The 23,823-nt window shown below is 35.4% G+C and overlaps 1 protein-coding gene across 4 annotated transcripts in view; it reads right to left on the bottom strand.

Annotated features, from left to right (window-relative positions):
- Positions 1–3,554: 3,554 nt before the first annotated feature.
- LRRK2 (leucine rich repeat kinase 2) overlaps positions 3,555–23,823 on the bottom strand; it is a 152,039-nt gene continuing 131,770 nt past the window's right edge. For 3 of the 4 annotated variants that reach the window (XM_073020622.1, XM_073020623.1, XM_073020624.1), the window contains 7 exons: positions 17,773–17,966; positions 15,994–16,066; positions 12,738–12,922; positions 8,566–8,718; positions 7,066–7,278; positions 5,067–5,134; positions 3,942–4,502 (listed from right to left, as the gene is read on the bottom strand). In XM_073020622.1, the coding sequence (XP_072876723.1) occupies positions 4,381–4,502; positions 5,067–5,134; positions 7,066–7,278; positions 8,566–8,718; positions 12,738–12,922; positions 15,994–16,066; positions 17,773–17,966 (1,008 nt within the window). In that variant the 3' untranslated portion in view covers positions 3,942–4,380. Of the gene's footprint in view, positions 3,664–3,941; positions 4,503–5,066; positions 5,135–7,065; positions 7,279–8,565; positions 8,719–12,737; positions 12,923–15,993; positions 16,067–17,772; positions 17,967–23,823 lie in introns of those variants that run through there. The other variant, XR_012094482.1, reaches the window with a different exon arrangement.

The raw sequence follows: 23,823 nt of genomic DNA, 5'->3' as shown, positions 1-23,823 counted from the left end.
AAAAAAAAAAAAAAAAAATTCTCTGGCTATTTGTGTAACTTGCTCCAGTTCAGATTACTAAGTAAATGTCAAATCTAGAATTTAGACCAAGGTCTTTTTCAATTCTAAATGTATGTTCTTTCTGGCTGCTTTCTTTTGCAACTGTTTCTCTTTTTTTTCTGTTTTTTAAAGTGAATGCAGATAATTAAGAAAAACTGAACAATAATGCCAACATTCATGGAATAAATGCAGAGCCCTTAAGAATGTCATTATTAAAGAATATGTTCCATTTGAACGCATAAGTTTATTTTAAATTTCTTTATAGGTATACTTTGTCTACCCTGAATTGTATAGTCTCATCAAAGAGGTCCACATCCCAAGCTATATTAATAAGCGTATACTCTTTCTTTTCCTAAAAGCAGTTATTTCAGCCAAAGCAGAAAGTTTTTATTTATCTGCTTGTGGCAGAGATTTCCTGATTCAATACTAGCACAGATTAATTAATTTAGTGATTGCAGCAAGGATCCGACTAAACTAAGCTTATGATCAGAGAACACTCTTTTGCCTGCATGCAGCTTCTATCAGTGGTTGCCTTATTACTCTAACGTACGATCTCATTTTTGTTACATAACATAGTAGGAAATCAAAACAGTGCCAACATGGGAGAATCAGTTTGCAAATATTTTATCCCCTGGACCCCCATTATAGTATATCACATTTCTGCTATGTACTAACCTTTTAAACTTTTATCATAATAGCACAAGCTTTGAGTTCGTTACTTTGTGCTTATTTTGTAAGGAGATAGGGAAATCTCTTGTCATATATTGTACATATACATAAAGTCATGGATTCCTTCTAGGATTTCTTAACCTATAAGATAAACTTGGTGTTTGAAACATCTCTCCCCATTTCATCCTAACAAATACTCCCTCTGCAAAGAACAGCTCATTAACTTTATAATCTCCCAATTAATGATAAAAGTGCTATATCCATACACAAATATATACTTCTCTTGCATCTTCAGTCACTTAAGTGTATCCCGTAAGTACTGTAAGGAATGGGAACTTGTCACAAATTTCAGCATGTATTTGATATGGATGCTTTCAAAATAAGCTCAAGTTCCTAAGACAGCACATGTGTCATCATCTGCCTAGAATGTTATTTCACTCTGGAAATTGTTGAATGCCCATTTGTCCTAAGTCTCTGTTTAAATATTTGTACTTTTTTTGTGATCTGGATCCTCTATTCTCTGACCAGGTAGACATATGCTCTACTTTTCCATAATACTTCTAATAGAGTATGTATCGGAGTTTGGTATTTTCATAAATAAATGGTAACAACCTTCTCTTGGGAGTGTTCAGTGGGTAAATGTGGTGAAGCCCAGGTCAGAATGATACCTCTTGTTTACTCTGTAACATCTAGTTTTGTAGGCCCTGATTGCTGTGAAACAGTGGATTCTCATAGAGGCCAAGAAGAAGCCCCATGATCCAGATGCTAATACTCATTCCCTTTCTCTTCTCTTTTTCTTAGCCTGAGACAGACATCAAGTAGAGACTTCCCAGGTAAGGGTAGAAATCAAGAGCAGTGTGGCGGCAGCACATAGAGAGAACCACATCTCTGCTCACTCACTCAGAGTGTGTTCAGACAGCAGCAGGCCTTTGGGTCAGGTGACTCTCTGTCTCTTGCTTGAAATCAGGGTGATAGGATCACTCCAAATTCCTTGACAAATTAGAAAGAACCAAGTACCTAGGTGCCTTTAAGCAGCCACATTCTGAATTGTTATTAGAAACAATGACACCCTGGATCAGCAACTGGCTAGCATGGAGAATGAGGATGTCAGTTTCTCCCAAGTTGACATAGTTTACTATTTTACTGAATTGCTAATGAGCCTCCATGAAAAACATTCAATTTACCAGGTTAGGTGTTAAGCTACTCAAAGTGATGGATAAAGAAGCAAAGTCCCAATGGTTTTGAATTTTATCTCTCCTCAATATTAGAACATTTGCATCCTTACACTTAACATAGGAAAGTTCACAATCTTCTTTTGTTAATTCTGCTATGTTTCATCAATATATTTCACTGCCTTGATGAAAAATAAGTTGCATTTTAGTTAAAATAGTTCACACATAATCGATAGAGTGAATTAGAGTCAGAGAGGCGCCCTTTTTTGAATTCAAAATTTTTCCAAAAGAATATTTTCTGTTATGATAATATGTTTGTATTTTGATCATAATTAGCAGGTTATTTTAGGCTTCTAATCAGAAAACACTTGAAGTGACTGTGTCTATTTTTTCTATATATCATTTGCTCTAAAGTCTTATATTTTGTTTCAGTACTCAAGAGCAAACAAATTTACTTACAAAAAATTTTCAAGCTAACTTGAAAATAGAATGTTTCATACCCATCAGATTTTGTCCTGGGATCCTGGCAACTATACGTATTATAGAAAAGTAAATTTAAATATTCCGTAAGTTCTCAAGAAAAAACTTTAGTTGCACTTTCTTATCGTGGAATGTTCCATATACAAATTAATATACAAAGTTTCCTTTGAGGTGGATAACAGACCTATATGTGAAAAGCGAAACACTATCACAAAGTTTAAAAATTCATAAACAGGCTTTTAAAAATTTTATTATTCCATTTAAATACAGTATTCTATTTTTGTGTTTGTCTTTGGTAAAAAAATTTGCAAATACATACGAAGTAACAATGAAAGAGATAACACTGGAACAAAGAGCTCTACTGTATTTTTGTTGTTGTTGTTAATTACGTAGCAAGTTAAAGCATGGGTTCCTTTAAAATACAGAAAATCTTTCATGTTTAAGAATTTGATCACCCTGAATATAAATAAATTTAAAGTTTTCATATAGTCAAATGCCATAAGTTCTGAGAATATTAAATAGACTAGTTGTCCTATCACAGGGAATTGTCTGAAATAATGAATACTGGTCAGGGCCAAAGAATTTACCAAAAGTACTTTTCCTAAAGCAGAAATGACCTCAAATTATTACATAGGTATTTGGCCCTGATACTCCTACTGTAGTAAGCTATATAAACAATTTAAGTATAATTTGGAAGCCTAGGGTGGCAGATATTTTTATCCATCATAACTAAAGCTCTTTTCTCCTTCAGCAACTGAAAAGTGTTAGATATTTGTCCTCATGGTCTTGGTAGGAGCTGTGGAATTCTATAATTCTGAAAAAAAAAAAGTTTCTATCTGAATGATGTAGGATCTGCAGCATCACAAATTTAGGGAAAAGATGAATATAAGCATTAGGATGAAGCAGATTAGAAAACAAGTAGCTAATGGTATGAATAAAAAAATAAAAATATCACTTGAAGGACTGAACACTGTATTTACACTAATTATACAAAATTCAGGGTATCCCTACTCAAAGACAGAGTTGAAAAACAACTCTATCATGTCTAGGAAAGACACAGAAACTCTCCTCATATCCTAGATATGAGGACTTTGACAGTCTGTCATGTTTTTTCATTAGTACTTTTAATGGAGTTTTCTTTTGGATTGAGTGAAGTTGTGTAAGATGCACTGTCTGCAACAGCAACAAAGAGAATTCACATACCAACAAAGGAATTTATTAGTGCAAATTCATTTGAATATTTGCAAGCATATATGATAGTGCATTTCAAAGCAATCTAAGAGGGAATACATTACACGGGAAACTGTCTTTTTTTTTTTTTTTTTTTTTTTTTTTTTTTGAGACGGAGTCGTCGCTCTGTCGCCCAGGCTGGAGTGCTGTGGCCAGATCTCAGCTCACTGCAAGCTCCGCCTCCCGGGTTTCCGACATTCTCCTGCCTCAGCCTCCCGAGTAGCTGGGACTACAGGCGCCCGCCACCTCGCCCGGCTAGTTTTTTGTATTTTTTAGTAGAGACGGGGTTTCACCGTGTTAGCCAGGATGGTCTCGATCTCCTGACCTCGTGATCCGCCCGTCTCGGCCTCCCAAAGTGCTGGGAACCTGTCTTAATATTTTCATTCTACCTTGCAGATTTCTAGAAAAATCAACAAGCAATAGTCTTGTCATAAGCACAGAATGTAAAATAAAGTTTACCTTCATTACAGACAAGAAAACAAAAAATTATCGGCCTTATAAATTTTAGTATGAGTACTTAAATTAGGTATTTCACAGATTTATTTTCATTAATTAATGCACAAAAGTAACTGGTATTTATAAGAAATACAACATTGTGTTTTAAATAGTTCTTTAAAATATACGTTTACTGGTAAGTATTTTTACATATATTTAAATTAAAAATATAACATTCCTTCATATACACATGAGCTATTTCAAAAAATGTGAGTACCCTTTTCATGTGAACATTTTTAAATAAATATTTACAAGAGAATAATTTTCCTATCCAAAGACAATTCCTGTTTCTCTCTTATTCAATAGATGTTCCTCTCATTTTTTCAGCTAATTCTTTTCTCACTTCAATGTGTTTTTCTAAATTTTGCACTTCATGTGGAAGATTGATGTCCCAAACAGTCAAGCAAGATTGTATCTCTAGAAAAAGAAAAAAATGAAATCAAGTTTCAAAGATCCACCATAAAACATTCTTATTTTATTTCAGTTTGGCTTATGTATTTTTAGTTGACTTAGATAAATGTATATATAAACACAGCTATAACTAATGCACTAAATAATTATTTATAAAAAACCGTACTTGGACAATTTTTATAATACATTATAGAAACTACTAAATTTCAAGAAGAGTGTGGACATTTAATAAATTAGCATTTCATAATCTAAAAGAAATAAAGCTTTTCAAACACTGTTCAAAATTAAACATTATGTAGATATAGGTAAGTTGTAAAAAATATTCATATTTAGTTTAAGGTTGAGCTAGTGATTGACACCTCTACTTTATCTGAAAATATAAATATTTAACACTTCATATCACTTGTAATTTTGAAAGTTTATGCCTAAGTTCTTTATACTATAAACTACCAATTAAAATTCCTGATTATACCATATGTAATATTTTCTACAAATTTATAAAACACATAATATGTTACCATCATTCACGTCATTGCACTCTTTGGATTACAGTATCCTTTTAAATGTTACCTTTCTGCTGTTGTGTACCTTCAGTACTTTTCCGGTTATAGCCCAATACCAGCATGACATTTTTAAGGCTCCCTTTACAAAAACAAAATATGGAAGTTTTCCGTTAAAACTATATATTAAGCTGGTCTGAAAAAAAGTAAAGTTGTTCATAGTCTAAGACACAAATACCTTGGAACTGAATTCACAGTTCTATTTTCTAGGTGACCCTTAAATTATATTGAATAAAGGCCAGCATTAAAAAAAAGTAACAAAATCTGTGATCCACTCCTTGCTGCAACTCTTAATTATGTGAGTCTGAGAGAACAGCTTAACCTTTCTATAAAATAGGCTTAGTATTTATACATTACCCTCCCCACAGTTACAATGTTAAATGACGTAATGTGTGTGAAAAGTTCTTTGGATACAGTAAGGTACAAATATGAGTATTTAGATGGACACTTAGATGGATGGATATACTGATGTCAAAATACCATATTTTCTTCTCAAATCATTCACTAATTTATTCAACAAATTTGCATCAGAACTGTTCTATGTAAGTCCTAGGCTAGATCCTGGGAATAAAGGGGTAAACCAAAACACACTAACCCAACCTGCTTAGTGTTTATATTCTAGTGAAGAGACTAGTATTAATGAAAAAAAAATATGACTATGATCGCAACTATGCAAGAAAGCTGTTATGGGAACCCAAAGTGGGAACTTTGACCTAATCAGTGTTGGCTTCTCAGAGGTTTTGACACAGGAGCTAACATTTCAAAGCGTATGAGTTAACTAAGCATAAAAAAAACTACTTTAAGCAAAGAAATAAACAGCATGTGCAAATCCCTGAGGCAAAATATAGCATAGTAATTAAGAAGAACTGGATGTTCATCTAGACGAGGAAGATCTGGTAGGAATGTGGTAGATGATGGAGGCAGGAGAGGTACAGTGAAGCCAGCTCACGCAGCACCTTGTAGGCTATGTTCAAATTGATCTTTATTTTAAAATCAAACTGTAACCCATTGAAATTCCACTATAACTTCAGTTATAAGCAAGCTATTTGGGTCCCAAAGTACATACAATTCAACTAGAGAATGCAACAACTTTGGTAGAATAAGACTACAGAGACAACCCATTGAGATACCTACTGCTCTGCTTGTGTGGACATGTATCTTAATAGTTCACAGTCATTAAGAGCATCTAATTCTAACTTCTTCTGTGCAACTCTGACGTCTATAAATGAAAAATAGGTGAAGGTGCTAGAGAAACACATGTTCCTCTTTCACACATACTTGTAATGAATCTATTTTCTTCACCATGTTCAAAACATTCATTAATTATTTGCTAAAGTTACATAAATTCTAGTTTTTTTCGGAATTAAACCCCATAGTGTTGTTTTTGTAAACTTTTGTATATGTGCTTTTATTGTTATTTTCTAAATCAAATTATTATCAAAGGAAGACACAAATATATTTGTGCAGAAAATACATTTTATGTGCTATCAAGATTTCATCATATTTAAACAGAAAAATAGAAGCAAAAAAAGACAAAGTTTCAGTAAAACATGATTTGTCAATATTTGTAGGTTGTGTGGTTCAGCATGTATTGCTGCAAGAATAAAGATTTGTTACAGAACGAAAAACTAAAGGAGATTCTTTAACAAGCGTGGGAGGCTAGACTATGATTAAAATGAACATTTTCTTTATTTTCTTTGCTCAAAAAGTGAAATATATTCAACACTATGTATTTCCCATTTTTGCCTTACGTTAAAAGGAAAAAAGCAAGTAAGACCCAAACTGAGTGTTCAGCTGCAGTAATCTGCTTCTCTTATGGGACTGAGAGCATTTACTCCCACCACTTCTGTAATGACCCTATTCACAATTTACACCAGTCTTATGTTTCATTGTGTGAACCTCCAAGACCATCCAAATGACACTGGAAAGTGCAGAGAAAAAGTAAATGTAAAATAAAGGCATATTTTATAAGACTTAGAGAATACGAAAAATATCTAAAGGAAAGAAACTTGCCTAGCTGTGCTGTCATCATGACTCTGACCGAATCACAAAAGTTGTAAATTATACGTATAACTCGACGAGTTGAAAGATCCAGGAGTAAAATATGGCCTCCTCCAGTTCCTATCCAAAGAGCAGTGTTCTTCTGAAGGCAGAGAGCTTTCACTCTCCCAGAATAAGACATTTTGTGTTTTGATTCCTTGTTTACTTTTACCATTACCTCCCTAGAACCATAAAGTATACATTAATAATTTTACCACCAGTTAAGACATAAATGCTATTTATATATGAAAACATAAATAACATTTTAAATTATGAAAACATGACACCACACATTATGCATCATTAAAATTATACAAAGCAAATTTTGCTAAACACAGAATGCCAAAGAGCCACATTTCTTTACTTGAAGCATAAATTATCAAAGACAACAATAGCCCTTCATTTTCAAGAAATTATGAATAAGAGGGATACAATTTTTATAAATACCAAAGCGATCTAATTCAGTAAAAATAGCATGCATGTGCCCAGGATAAAGAAAAAAAAGTTAGATTCAAAAGCTTTACATGATGTCTCAGTGTTACAAAGGAACATAAAATTATAGTCATTCACATGTAAGAGATATTGATACAAACCACTGGATTTTTTCCCAGAACCAGTGAATAGTTTAATTCACGACCAAAATGAAGTGTCCAGAAATAAAAGAATCCTAATCGTTTTGGTACTTCAGGAAGTAAGGAATCCTTTATCAAGGAGACCTGTTGGTTCTTCTGAACATAAACTGTGAGCCCTTCTCACAATCAAGAGAAAAACTGTCAGATGAATCTAAGAAAGGAAACTTTGAAGTCTCCTTTTACAGATACAGTGTGTAATCTCAAATGTTCTTAAGAGTATCATAGATCTATAAGGTAAAACCAAAACAAAATAAAAATATAAAGTGGCTAGCAAATAAGCTTGAAAATGGTCCTGTTTCTTAGCACCAGCACAGAAAGAATGTGCTTGCTATGGATTTGTCACTCACTGGCTGCATCAGACTAAGCACTATGCTCTCATTCTGGGGTCTTGATCCCAACTCCTTAGTTAGTGCCTTGCTGAGTCCATTGTGTTTCCCCCCATATTCATCTATTATTTTGTGACTCTTTTTCTTTGAGCAGATAATCCTGGGGCCCATAATTTAATTATAAATAGTATATTTGACACTGTGACACAACTACATCAAAGCTAGCAGAGACTCCAGTATGCTCATTTTCAATAATATACTATTTTCATTCGAGAGCATTCTTTATAATACCATGAAAAAACTATGCATATTATGCTCCTATTTTTTTATTTTCCCAAGACAAAATGTTCCTGATTTGAAGAGCTGGTGCTGAGAAGCATTACAAATTTTTTTCTGCATTTTTAATAAATTCTCTATTCAGAGGCAGAAAGGAAGACAAATCCTTCCTCTGCAACACATGAAGTGCAAAGATAATTCTTTTGGAAATAAACTTAAAAGCCAATGAATTAACCTTAAAAAGTGCACACAGTCTATTAGTTCGCAGAGTTTTTCAGTTTTCTTATCCCACACTTCCACAACAGGGCTATTTTTCTTAGCAATATAGAGAGCAGTGTCTACCACCACTGTTACGATGTTGGAATCACTGAAAGCTGCATAAGAAAACCTACAGAGAAAAAAAAAAATAGAAAGTCATCACTATTTGTTTTCTTCTTAAAATTTCTACGTGTAATACAACCTTAGTTCTTAATGCATGTAAAAACACGATTTTGAAAACTAAACAAGCTAGACTATTGCAATTATTTCATATTCTTCCCTAACAATTCTGAATTGAATATATAACATGCTTTGGTATTTTACATACTTTTGGTTACTTTATACTAATTTCTCTTGATAATAAAATAAAGATTATGTCCAATGTTTACTTTGGTCTTACTTTTAGTTTCAATTCTATGTGGCTCTTTGTAGAATTTTATACTATATCTAAATTTCTGAAGGAAATATTATAATATCTGTAACTTTTGAATGTCGTTGCAAAACTTTCATGAATGCTCAGAAAACTAGCATTAGCCTTTTATATCTAGAGTTATAAAATATAAAATGTTGAAAAAAAATTTAGTTGCAGTGTCTTCAAATTTTAAAGCAAGGTATATCTTTGCAGTTGAGCCAGTCAAATTATAGGAAACAAAAATCCACATCATTCAAACATAAACAGAAAGTAAAATATTTGCCATTTTCCCCTTTTAAACATAAAGAAAAATTACAAACACGTTAAAATATTTCCCTTTCAACCTAAGGCATCTGACATTGTACATATTTCACAAACAGATTGGCTACCATGGGCCACATCAACACGGCAAACTCCTACTTGGCCTTTGAGGATTAACTTAAATGTCAGCTCCTCTGGATTTCTTCCCTGACCTATCAAAATAGACTAACCAGTCCCTTTTCCCCACTGGTGTCACTGTCATATTATAGACCTTATTAAATATAAAATTGTCTTTATTAGGGCATCCCTCATACTAGATTATGAGTGTAATTTCATAAGGATGAGGACGATGTATTTTCTACATAACCCTCATCCAGTAAAGAGTTGCACAGATAAGCACCTCTGATATACCAAGCAGTCTGTGAAGTGGGGGGATAGACGGCACTCCAGTATGAATGAACAACCAGGAATAAGTAAAAATAGTCAAAATTGCATTTAAATCAGATAGATAACATGAAAATACCATAATGATTCAACAATCATTAGTACATCCTAGAGCAGGAAGATTTTTTTTTTTCTCCCCCTTTTCTTTCTATTCTGGAAAAGGAGATAAAAATATGATGTGTTGTCAGAGAGCCACTACATTTTAGGTAACGCCTTCCTGGATGTTTGCTGTATTTAATAGAAAATAGTTCCAATGAGGATAAAGTTTTGCAGGGAATTTTCGTATTTTATAAAATACTTTTGTGTGTTATCTTGTTTGATCCTTAATTAAAAAAACATAAAATATGACAAATCTCAATGTTTTTAATTGTAGAAAGAAACATGTACAAATGCTAAATAATTTGCCCAGGGTTCCATGACTACTGACATCATGCTTGCTGACCTAGGACTAAAAACATGTTGCAGACCTAGAACTCCAAAAGTTGTGCAGTCTTCTGGCTTCAAAGGCAGTCATCTTTCATTACCCAATATGCCTCTCAGTCGGTGTGTATTGATGATGATGAGGGTACTGATCATGAGGCAACCTCTGATTCGTGACGTGATGTCTGTTTCGTGGGGTAGAGATCAAGGCCACAGGAGATACTTGTTCAGAAGAGGGCAAATATTTCTCTCTAAGTGTTTATGCAACTAAGTCCCAATCTCTTTTGGGAGATGAACATCTTTGAGAGCTTGATCTTTATGGATGCTCTCTAGTAAAGCATCTGTGCTCCAAATCTTATATGGAACTTTAAGGAGTTAATTGATATCCATGAGCCCATAAAATGTCTTATAAAATAAAAAAATAAACTGGAGGCCCTTTCTTTTTAAAGGTTTTCAGGCTTGCATAATTAGGTTAAAAGTGGAAATTACAGGAAGGGGAAAAAGGATGAAAAACTACCTATCGAGTACTATGCTCACTTGCTGGGTTGTGAGTTGAGTTGTATTCCAAACCTCAGCATCACTCACTATACCTTTGTTAACAAACCTGCACATGTACCCTTGGAGTCTAAAATAAAATTTGAAAGATAAAAATAATAAAATACATTTTTACATTCATTTTTTAAAAAGTGGGTGTTATAGAATGAAAATGAGTTGATCTAATTGTTAACCACATACTAGTAAACTAATATGTACACATAGAAATAAAAACCCTCATTCATGGGAACTTACAATACATTGCAATCTGCAGTATATCTTAACCTCGAATATACTTTAGAATCACTTGAGAACCTGAAAAAAAAAACAGGTCTGATCCCCATCCCAGGCTTAACTGATCTAATTGGTCTGAGGTAGGGCCCAGGTATCATTATTTTCAGCTACCTAGTGGTTTCTAATTGCACAGCCAATGTTGAAAACCAGTAGATTTAGTGGTATTAAGAAACTACTTTAAAAAATACAATTATAAAAATAAAATAGCTATTGTGATGGAAAACAATAGATGCAATGGAAGCACAAAGTTCCCTAACCTGCCACTCAGAGCAAGTGGCATTTGGACTGAAATAGGCAGGGTGCATAATAGTTATCCAGGTAAAGAGAATACTACATTCAAAGGCTGGGGGTGAAAGGTAACAGGTTATCTTAGAGATCTGAGTCAATTTCAGTTTGGGTAAAGCACAGATGACAAGAAGGTTGCAAAATATGAATCTAGACAGCTAAGCAAGCACTGAATTACGAAGGGCCCAGTAGGCTATCTTAAGGAATTTGGACTTCATATAAAGGACAATGGGATGCCACCGAAGGGTTTTAAGCAGGAGAATTGCATCAGATTGATGTACATTTTAGAAAGGTCCCTCTGTCTGCAATGCTGAAAATAGGTGGAAGAGAGTGTAATCAGAGGATGAGAACTGGATGCTCTTGTTAATGTGGCCACAGATGATGGATGGCAGTCTGGCCTATGGTAGCAGCACTGAGAACAGTGAGAAATACAAAGATTTGAATGACAATTAGGAGGATCAAGTGGATAAAGGGAGCAAAAACAAAGGAGTCAAAGATTACTCCCAAGTGCCAATCTTGGGCAATTAGATGGATATTGGGAAACTAGGATATTCTCTAAGGTAGGGATTTGTGACTCAAAGCTAATAATAATAATAATAATAATAATAATAACAATAGCTAATGTTTATTGACAGCTTACCAGGTGCTGGTCATTATGTTAATTAAGTTCCATATATTAATGTTCTTATTTACTCCTCCAAATATCCCCTTGAGATAGAGAATATTACAATCCTCAGGTAAGAGATGACTGAAGATGTGAAAGGTTATTGCCCAAGTTCACAAAACCAATAGATGGCAAAGCAATAGGTGAACTATGGTTTATGCTCTCATCCACAATCCTACACTGCTTATCACTGAGGAATGTAATAAATAAGGACCAACGGCAAAGATTTGATTAAAATACAACTGAAAAAAACAAACTTGAAAGAGGTTTATATTAATATTTTATTTTACTCTTGTTTGAAACTGGTATCACTAACTTGGTTGTTAGTAGACATCTGTATATATATAATTATCAAATCTAGAAACAACTTGAGACAAGCAAGAATACTTGCTGTCTATCTTTCCTATAATCAATACTTAATGGAAATTACCCAAATAGCATATGTAAAGTCTATGAATTTGGTAAAATACAGAGCTGATTGTCTTCCAATTTCATGTCTAATTTGAAACACAGATAATAAAAATTGTTTAAAAATTTAGATTGATAAATACTACTAAGATTACAATGGGTTTACATATTTTATCCCTAAAAGTATGTTTAGGCTATATATTAGGCTATATATTACTGTATATTAGGCTGAGTGACTTTTTAAAAATACCCTTCTGCTTTTTGAAATTTTTAAAATTTTTTATAATGAATGTCTAATTTTATGATAGAAATAAATTATGCACTTTAAAAGATCTTCCTTATGAATTATCAACAGTATTATTAATGATTATAAGGAATAAACATAAAGATAATGACAAATTACTTGTACAGATAAAAAATAACTTACAGTTGGCTTGTTCTTGTCTCAATGAGTTTCTGAATGGTGAAATCATTAGAAAAGGAGAAAATCTTCGTGCCACATCCTCCCCACATTACATTTCTTTCTGTTGAATTTGTGGATTCACTCAAACACATCAATGGAGTACTGACATTTCCTATATTTAGTATCTTCAAAGGAGCAGCTCCTTCGAGCTTTGTCAAAAAAAAGAAAACACACTCAGCAAATTGAGTATCCACAGAATAAAACACTAAAAATCTGTGCTTTCAAAAAATGACTTTCCATCTTAAATGATTAGAAATATTAAAATTAAAACTCAAAAACCTAAAGATTCCATCAAAAAAACCTCTTAGTTCTGATAAATAAGGACAATAAAGGATTCAAAATCAACATACAGAAATTAGTAGCATATCTACACAAGAATAAAGTAGCTGAAAACTCAAGAAAGCAATCCCATTTAAAGTAGCTACAAAAAAATCAATAAAACACCTAGGAATAAATTTAACCAAGATGATGAACAATCTCTATAAGGAAACCTGAAAAACATGAAAGAAATTGAAGAGGACACAAACACATGGAAAGATATTCATGCTCACAGACTGGAAGAACTAATATTGTTAAAATGACCATACTACCCAAAGCAATCTACAGACTCAAAGAAATTCCCATGAAAGCTCCAAAGATATTTCTCACAGAAATAGAAAAAAAAATTATAAAACCAAAAAAGAGCCAAAATAGCCAAAACAATCCTGAGCAAAAAGAACAAAGCTGGAGGCATCACACTACCTGACTTGAAAATATATTACAAGGCTAGAGTAACCAAAACAGCACAGTGTTGGCAAAAACACAGATACACAGACCAATGTAGAGGACCCAGAAATAAACCCACATATTTAGAGCCAACTGATTTTCAACAAAGGCACCAAAAGCATACATGAGAGAAAGAAAACCACCTTCAAAAAATTGTGCTGGAAAAGCTGGATATCAGTCTGCAGAAGGATGAAACTAGACCCCACTCTCTCACCATTTACAAAAATCAACTCAAGATGGATTAAAGACTTAAATGTAAGACCAGAAGCTATGAAACTGTTAGAAGGAAACAGGGGAAACATTTCAGAACGTTGATATAGACAAAGAGTTTATGGTTAAGATCCCAAAAGCACAGGCAACAAAAACAAAAATAGACAAATGGGACAATAATAAACTAAAAAGCTTCTGCACAGCAAAGGAAACTATCAACAATATAGAGACGATCTGTTGAATGGGAGGAAATATTTGCAAACTATTCATCCAGAATACACAAGAAACTCGAAAAAGCAACTCAACAGGAAAAAAAAAAAAAAAAAAAAAAAAAGAACCCCATTGAGAAGTAGACAAAGGGCGGGGTGCGGTGGCTCATGCCTGTAATCCCAGCACTTTGAGATGATGAGGCAGGAGGATTGCTTGAGCCCAGGAGTTTGAGATCAGTCTGGACAATATAGTGGGGTCCCATCTCCACAAAAATTAAAAATAAATAGCCAGGTATAGTGGCACATGCCTGTAGTGCCAGCTACTCATGAAGCTGATGTTAGAGGATCACTTGAGTGCAGAAGGTCAAGGCTGCAGTGAGCTATGATCATGCCACTGTGCTCCAGCCTGGGTGAGAGAGCGAGACCCTGTCTTAAAACAAAACAAAAAGTTGGCAAAGGATCTAAATAGACATTTCCAAAAGAAGACATAGTAATGGCCAATGGATATATGAAAAAAAATGCTCAACATTAACTAATCATCAGTAAAAATGCAAATGAAAACCACACTGAGATCTTCTTCACCCAGTTAGAATGACTATTGTAAAAAAGACAAAAAATAACATGCTGGCAAGGATGTGGAAAAAACGGAATGCCCATATGCTGTTGGTGGGTATGTAAATTACTATAGCCACTACGGAAAACAGAATGGTGATTTCTCCAAAAAACTACAAATAGAACTACCATACAATCCAACAATGTCACTACTGATACTAATCTAAAGGAAAGGGAACCAGTATATCAAAGAGATTCCTATATACCCATGTTTATTGCAGCACTATTCACAATAGCTAAAAAATGGAATCAACCTAAGTGCCCATGAATGAATGAATGCATAAAGAAAATGTGTGTGTTTACATAATGGAATACCATTTGACCATAAAAAGGAAAGAAATCATGTCATATACAGCAACATGGATGGAACTGGAGGTCATTATGTTAAGTGAAATAAGCCAAGCACAGAAAGACAAATATCACGTGTACTCACTCATATGTGGGAGCTAAAAAAGTTGATCTCATGGAGGTAGAGAGTAGAATGATAGTTATCAGAGGCTTGGAAGGATATGGGTGTGTGGGAGAAGGGGAGGATGAAGAGAGGCTGGTTAATGGGTACAAACACAGAGTTAGATAGGAGGAATAAGTTCTAATGTTCAATAGTACAATAAAGTGACTACAGTTAAAAACATTTCAAAATAACTAGAAGAGAAGACTTGAAATGTTCTCAACACATAGAAATAAATGCTCATGGTGATGGATATCCTAAACACCCTGAGTTGATCATTAGACATTCTATGCATGTAACAGCATATCACATGTACCCCATAAATATGTACAAATACTATATATTAAAAAATTTAAGTCATATTCAAAATACTATTGTTTTTCCCCATGTAAAAATTGCATAAGAAATAACCTAAGGGTTATTATACTCTACTTCCATGTCTCTCCTCAGATAATAAGCTTTTTGATAATAGGAGAATGAACGGGTAGGAAGTAGAGTGAATAGATGGAACCAAAGATGAATAGATGGATAGAGGAATAAATGCTTTAATGACTAAATAAGAATCTGAAGAACACAAAATTAAATGATTTCTTCAATGCTTAAGAAAAAGTTAATGGCAAATCATATTTAAAACTTAAGTATCTTTTGGTTTTTTTTCCCACAATATATTTATAAGGAATTATCTTATCTGCCTCAGATACAAATCTGTACAAATTGAATTATTTCCATTCCTAACATTATCAATCAGATGTCATTTATCATCTTATTCTTAGTTCATTCATATAAAATATACAGTCAATCAGCAAGTATTTTCAGAGGATCTACTGTGTGCAAGACTTTATGAAGCAATACAAATATAAGCATAATTTATGATTCTTGCTCTCAGGGAGTTTATAATCCCATAAGAGGGCGGTGAGATATATATAAAACAAAAGACTTAAAATAAATTTAGATGTAGAATGCATTCAACATTTACCTTAACAGTTTTATCTTCAAAAATTGCTAAATTGCCATCAGCGGTTCCAACCAAAAGAAAATTTTTTTGTTTGCTAAAAGGAAAAATGTTGAAATTGTTACAAAAAGAACATGTACGTTGACTAAAATGGCCTTAATGTTCTCCTCCGCTTTATTAAACTTTAGATAGACTTCTCAATTATAAACTCCTAACCTCCCTTTTCTTAGAGTATTTACTTTAGAAGACTTGCAATTATAAATTCTTTCTCTGCCCCTTTTCCCAGACTCTTTCCAGTTTTATACCCCAGGAATGTCTTTACCAAGGACTTGGGAGCCATTCCTTTGAAATGTAATTACCAAGAAAGAGGCCTGGTGCGGTGGCTCACACCTGTAATCCCAGCACTTTGGGAGGCCGAGGTGGGCAGATCTCCTGAGGTCAGGAGTTCAAGACCAGTCTGGCTGACACGGTGAAACCCCATTTCTACTAAAAATACAAAAAAGTTGCTGGGTTTGGTGCTGTATGCCTGTAATCCCAGCTACTCGGGAGGCTGAGGCTAGAGAATCGCTTGAACTCAGGAGGTGGAAGTTGCAGTGAGCCGAGATCCTGCCATTGCACTCCAACTTGGGCAACAAGAGCAAAACTCATTCAAAAAAAAAGCAAGGAAGGAAAGAAGGAAGGAAGGAAAGGAAGGAAGGGAAGGAAGGAAGGAAGGAAGGAAGGAAGGAAGGAAGGAAGGAAGGAAGGAAGGAAGGAAGGAAGGAAGGAAGGAAGGAAAGAAGGAAGGACGGACGACTATTTTCTAGTGTCTGTGGGAGAATAGGAGCCTACCTTCAAGAAGGGACAATTAGCAAGCACAGATGGCCTAATCACATTGACAGCTGCTCCCACTTCCCCGCAACACATCCTCAGGTACTTTTCCATTAGCTCACCCCTGCACTTAAAACTCTCCCACCTTTTGTTTCAGTGGAGTTTAGTTCAATCAGATCTCTCTCCCCTGTTGTGATAGGCTTGAATAAAGTCTTCCTGGCCCAATCCCATCCGTTGAAATTTTTCTTTGACCATATTCAAATAATTTCAACTCCAAAACTGCCAGTGGAGTTGATATTTCAGGTTCCAAAAACAGGCTTCACATTTTTCTAATACTTTTTTTCCAATACTAACTTAAACCAGAGAAATGTATGGGGTATATAATCTTAATGCCTCCTGGAAATCATCCTGCCCCATTACAGACACCAACCTACAACTCACACCTGAAATTTTGCTATGTAGATATATTTCTTTGGGACAAGAACCCTGCAACTGATAAGAGCTAAGTCATTTTCACCAATTCAGAATTTATTAATTCATTTATTTAATTTTTTTCTTAATTTCATAGATAGTTGGTATGTTTAAGCCTGGCACACAATGGGCCTTTTTATACACACACACACACACACACACACACACACACACACACATTCAAAGAATGAATGAATGAGAATTTATCCTTGAAAAGGCCCTACAAAGATGCATTGATCTGAGGAGAAGTAAAGAGAGAGAGCCACAGTTGAGGTAATACCAGGAGCAGGGCTGGTAGGCCTGAAGAAATGGTTGACTTATTTTATAACTGTCTCAGCTAGGTCTATATTCAGAAAAATAACAAATATCTCAGTGACCTTCCACAATTCCCTTTAATATATGCAAACCAATGCAAATGGGTTAAAAATGAACAATCTTTACTGATGCAATAACAATTCTGCACACAATTAAGTCATTTAAAAGGTCTGTAGTTTCCCCCAATGATCAAATTCACTACCATACCTTTGCTTGGAAAAGGAATTGCAATACAAACAAGTGATGGAATCAGTCATCTTTTCTAGGGTATGTCTCTTTTTCCCATCTTCGGTATTGATGACCAGGAGAGTACCAGACTGTGTCCCGGACACAATCCAGCTTTCTTTTTGAACAGGAAGATGCACCAAGGCTAAGCACAATATTCTACTATCAGCAACCTCCTGTTAAGAAAAGAAAATATTCTTACAAGGCTTTGATTTAAGCTTAAGCAACTAGAACTTGTACAAAATAAAGGATTCTGTTATCAACATACTTAACTCTTTTTGCTTTCTTGCATTTACTTTTAAAAACAATGCCAATTTTATTTAATTTTCAATAACAACTGAGTTCATTGGCAAACAAGTTTTGTCTATCAAGATAACATCTGAAAGTAAAATTAAAAATTATTGTTCAGTGTGAATTCTCATTCCTTCAAACCATATAAGAATATTATTTAACTTCAGAACTAATGTTGAGGCACAATATTTATTTCCAGGCAGCAGTCAAAATATTAGGTTGTCTTTTAAGTCTAGAAATTTATCTTACATTTGCCAATACAATGTATTGATCCACTTGTAGAGCCATGCCCGGATCTCCTCTATCCATCAGGTACGCCACCCTTGGCTACCATGAGTGTTGGCTACTATAGTTCAGAGCTGTGCTCTTTACCCCAGAATGCCCTCAGATGACAAGAGGCAGCTTTCCCAGAAATGCCTTGTAAGTTACACTACCCCCACCTCCCAGCAGATTGCAGCCAATGAGTGACCAGTATGTGAGAATAAAAGACTGGCCCCCTTGCCTGGCGGTGGGAAAATTCTGTGCTACTGCTCATACTCCAGAGCTCCTTGTGGGCAGAGACTGAGGCTAGACCTCCTGAGAAACCACATTTCTGCTGAGCTTCTTCCTCTGCCCTTTCTGGCTTCCTTTACTTCCCTCTAAGATTCTTTTTCTTTAAATCACTTGTGCAACATCTCAGGCTGTTTCTGGGGACACTGAACTAAGACATATACTGTTATCCTAAAGCAAAACACACTAGCTCTTGAATACTCTTGTTCTTTTTTTATTATTATTATACTTTAAGTCCTAGGGTACATGTGCATAACGTGCAGGTTTGTTACATATGTATACTTGTGCCATGTTAGTGTGCTGCACCCATCAACTCGTCAGCACCCATCAACTTGTCATTTACATCAGGTATAACTCCCAATGCAATCCCTCCCCCCTCCCCCCTCAACATTGATAGGCCCCGGTGTGTGATGTTCCCCTTCCCGAGTCCAAGTGATCTCATTGTTCAGTTCCCACCTATGAGTGAGAACATGCGGTGTTTGGTTTTCTGTTCTTGCGATAGTTTGCTGAGAATGATGGTTTCCAGCTGCATCCATGTCCCTACAAAGGACACGAACTCATCCTTTTTTTATGGCTGCACAGTATTCCATGGTGTATATGTGCCACATTTTCTTAATCCAGTCTGTCACTGATGGACATTAGGGTTGATTCCAAGTCTTTGCTATGGTGAATAGTGCCGCAATAAACATACGTGTGCATGTGTCTTTAAGGCAGCATGATTTATAATCCTTTAGGTATATACCCAGTAATGGGATGGCTGGGTCATATGGTACTTCTAGTTCTAGATCCTTGAGGAATCGTCATACTGTTTTCCATAATGGTTGAACTAGTTTACAATCCCACCAACAGTGTAAAAGTGTTCCTATTTCTCCCCATCCTCTCCAGCACCTGTTGTTTCCTGACTTTTTAATGATTGCCATTCTAACTGGTGTGAGATGGTATCTCACTGTGGTTTTGATTTGCATTTCTCTGATGGCCAGTGATGATGAGCATTTTTTCATGTGTCTGTTGACTGTATGCATGTCTTCTTTTGAAAAATGTCTGTTCATATCCTTTGCCCACTTTTTGATGGGGTTGTTTGTTTTTTTCTTGTAAATTTGTTTGAGTTGTTTGTAGGTTCTGGATATTAGTCCTTTGTGAGATGAGTAGATTGCAAAAATTTTCTCCCATTCTGTAGGTTGCCTGTTCACTCTGATGGTAGTTTCTTTTGCTGTGCAGAAGCTCTTTAGTTTAATTAGATCCCATTTGTCAATTTTGGCTTTTGTTGCCATTGCTTTTGGTGTTTTAGACATGAAGTCCTTGCCCATGCCTGTGTCCTGAATGGTATTACCTAGGTTTTCTTCCAGGGTTTTCATGGTATTAGGTCTAATATTTAAGTCTCTAATCCATCTTGAATTAATTTTCGTATAAAGAGTAAGGAAAGGATCTAGTTGCAGCTTTCTACTTATGGCTAGCCAATTTTCCCAGCACCATTTATTAAATAGGGAATCCTTTCCCCATTTCTTATTTCTCTCAGGTTTGTCAAAGATCAGATGGCTGTAGATGTGTGGTATTATTTCTGAGGGCTCTGTTCTGTTCCATTGGTCTAAATCTCTGTTTTGGTACCAGTACCATGCTGTTTTGGTTACTGTAGCCTTGTAGTATAGTTTGAACTCAGGTAGCATGATGCCTCCAGCTTTGTTCTTCTGACTTAGGATTGTCTTGGCAATGCGGGCACTTTTTTGGTTCCATATGAACTTTAAAGCAGTTTTTTCCAATTCTATGAAGAGACTCATTGGTGGCTTGATGGGGATGGCATTGAATCTATAAATTACCTTGGGCACTATGGCCATTTTCACGATATTGATTCTTCCTATCCACGAGCATGGTATGTTCTTCCATTTGTTTGTGTCCTCTTTTATTTCACTGAGCAGTGGTTTGTAGTTCTCCATGAAGAGGTCCTTTACATCTGTAGTAAGTTGGATACCTACGTATTTCATTCTCTTTGAAGCAATTGTGAATGGAAGTTCGTTCATGATTTGGCTCTCTGTTTGTCTGTTTGTCTGGTGTATAAGAATTCTTGTGATTTTTGCACATTTATTTTGTATCCTGAGACTTTGCTGAAGTTTCTTATCAGCTTAAGGAGATTTTGGGCTGAGACAATGGGGTTTTCTAAATATACAATCATGTCATCTGCAAACAGGAACAATTTGACTTCTTCCTTTCCTAACTGAATACCCTTTATTTCTTTCTCTTGCCTGATTGCCCTAGCCAGAACTTCCAACACTATGTTGAATAGGAGTGGTGAGAGAGGCCATCCCTGTCCTGTGCCAGTTTTCAAAGGGAATTTTTCCAGTTTTTGCCCATTCAGTATGATATTGGCTGTGGGTTTGTCATAAATAGCTCTTATTATTTTGAGATACGTCCAATCAATACCGAATTTATTGAGCGTTTTTAGCATGAAGGGCTGTTGAATTTTCTCGAAGGCCTTTTCTGCATCTATTGAGATAATCATGTGCTTTTTGTCTTTGATTCTGTTTACATGCTGGATTACGTTTATTGATTTGTGTATGTTGAACCAGCCTTGCATCCCAGGGGTGAAGCCCACTTGATCATGGTGGATAAGCTTTTTGATGTGCTGCTGGATCCGGTCTGCCAGTATTTTATTGAAGATTTTTGCATCGATGTTCATCAGGGATATTGGTCTAAAATTCTCTTTTTTTGTTGTGTCTCTGCCAGGCTTTGGTATCAGGATGATGTTGGCCTCATAAAATGAGTTAGGGAGGATTCCCTCTTTTTCTATTGATTGGAATAGTTTCAGAAGGAATGGTACCAGCTCCTCCTTGTACCTCTGGTAGAATTCAGCTGTGAATCCATCTGGTCCGGGACTTTTTTTGGTTGGTAGGCTATTAATTATTGCCTCAATTTAAGAGCCTGCTATTGGTCTATTCAGGGATTCAGCTTCTTCCTGGTTTAGTCTTAGGAGAGTGTAAGTGTCCAGGAAATTATCCATTTCTTCTAGATTTTCCAGTTTATTTGTGTAGAGGTGTTTATAGTATTCTCTGATGGTAGTTTGTATTTCTGTGGGGTCAGTGGTGATATCCCCTTTATCATTTTTTATTGCGTGTATTTGATCCTTCTCTCTTTTCTTCTTTATTAGTCTTGCTAGCGGTCTATCAATTTTGTTGATCTTTTCAAAAAACCAACTCCTGGATTCATTGATTTTTTGGAGGGTTTTTTGTGTCTCTATCTCCTTCAGTTCTGCTCTGATCTTAATTATTTCTTGCCTTCTGCTAGCTTTTGAATGTGTTTGCTCTTGCTTCTCTAGTTCTTTTAATTGTGATGTTAGAGTGTCAATTTTAGGTCTTTCCAGCTTTCTCTTGTGGGCATTTAGTGCTATAAATTTCCCTCTATACACTGCTTTAAATGTGTCCCAGAGATTCTGGTATGTTGTATCTTTGTTCTCATTGGTTTCAAAGAACATCTTTATTTCTGCCTTCATTTCGTTATGTACCCAGTAGTCATTCAGGAGCAGGTTATTCAGTTTCCATGTAGTTGAGCAGTTTTGATTGAGTTTCTTAGTCCTGAGTTCTAGTTTGATTGCACTGTGGTCTGAGAGACAGTTTGTTATAATTTCTGTTCTTGTACATTTGCTGAGGAGTGCTTTACTTCCAATTAAGTGGTTAATTTTGGAATAAGTGCGATGTGGTGCTGAGAAGAATGTATATTCTGTTGATTTGGGGTGGAGAGTTCTGTAGATGTCTATTAGGTCTGCTTGCTGCAGAGATGAGTTCAATTCCTGGATATCCTTGTTAACTTTCTGTCTCATTGTTCTGTCTAATGTTGACAGTGGGGTGTTGAAGTCTCCCATTATTATTGTATGGGAGTCTAAGTCTCTTTGTAAGTCTCTAAGGACTTGCTTTATGAATCTGGGTGCTCCTGTATTGGGCGCATATATATTGAGGTTAGCTCTTCCTCTTGAATTGATCCCTTTACCATTATGTAATGGCCTTCTTTGTCTCTTTTGATCTTTGATGGTTTAAAATCTGTTTTATCAGAGACTAGTATTGCAACCCCTGCTTTTTTTGTTCTCCATTTGCTTGGTAGATCTTCCTCCATCTCTTTATTTTGAGCCTATGTATGTCTCTGCATGTGAGATGGGTCTCCTGAATACAGCAAACTGATGGATCTTGATTCTTTATCCAATTTGCCAGTCTGTGTCTTTTAATTGGAGCATTTAGTCCATTTACATTTAAGGTTAATATTGTTATGTGTGAACTTGATCCTGCCATTATGATATTAACTGGTTACTTTGCTCGTTAGTTGATGCATTTTATTCCTAGCCTTGATGGTCTTTACATTTTGGCATGTTTTTGCAATGGCTGGTACCGGTTGTTCCTTTCCATGTTTAGTGCTTCCTTCAGGGTCTCTTGTAAGGCAGGCCTGGTGGTGACAAAATCTCTAAACATTTGCTTGTCTGTAAAGGATTTTATTTCTCCTTCACTTATGAAAGTTAGTTTGGCTGGATATGAACTTCTGGGTTGAAAATTCTTTTCTTTAAGAATGTCGAATACTGGCCCCCACTCTCTTCAGGCTTGTAGAGTTTCTGCCGAGAGATCTGCTGTTAGTTTGATGGGCTTTCCTTTGTGGGTAACCCGACCTTTCTCTCTAGTTGCCCTTAAGATTTTTTCCCATTTCAACTTTGGTGAATCTGGCAATTATGTGTCTTGGAGTTGCTCTTCTCGAGGAGTATCTTTGTGGCGTTCTCTGTATTTCCTGAATTTGAATGTTGGCCTGCCCTACTAGGTTGGGGAAGTTCTCCTGGATGATATCCTGCAGAGTGTTTTCCAACTTGGTTCCATTTTCCCCTCACTTTCAGGCACCCCAATCAGACGTAGATTTGGTCTTTTTACATAATCCCATACTTCTTGCAGGCTTTGTTCATTTCTTTTTCTTTTTTCTTTAGATTTCTCTTCTCACTTCATTTCATTCATTTGATCCTCAATCACTGATACTCTTTCTTCCAGTTGGTTGAATTGGTTACTGAAGCTTGTGCGTTTGTCACGTATTTCTCGTGTCATGGTTTTCATCTCTGTCAGTTTGTTTACGGCCTTCTCTGTATTAATCATTCTAGTTACCAATTCTTCCACTCTTTTTTCAAGATTTTTAGTTTCTTTGCGCCTGGTATGTAGTTATTCCTTTAGCTCTGAGAAG

The sequence above is a fragment of the Chlorocebus sabaeus genome, chromosome 11, assembly GCF_047675955.1.
Source record: "Chlorocebus sabaeus isolate Y175 chromosome 11, mChlSab1.0.hap1, whole genome shotgun sequence".
In the NCBI taxonomy this organism is placed as follows: Eukaryota; Metazoa; Chordata; class Mammalia; order Primates; family Cercopithecidae; genus Chlorocebus; species Chlorocebus sabaeus.
Note: the sequence above shows the minus strand (reverse complement) of the source record. Positions and strands in the feature narration are given on the sequence as shown.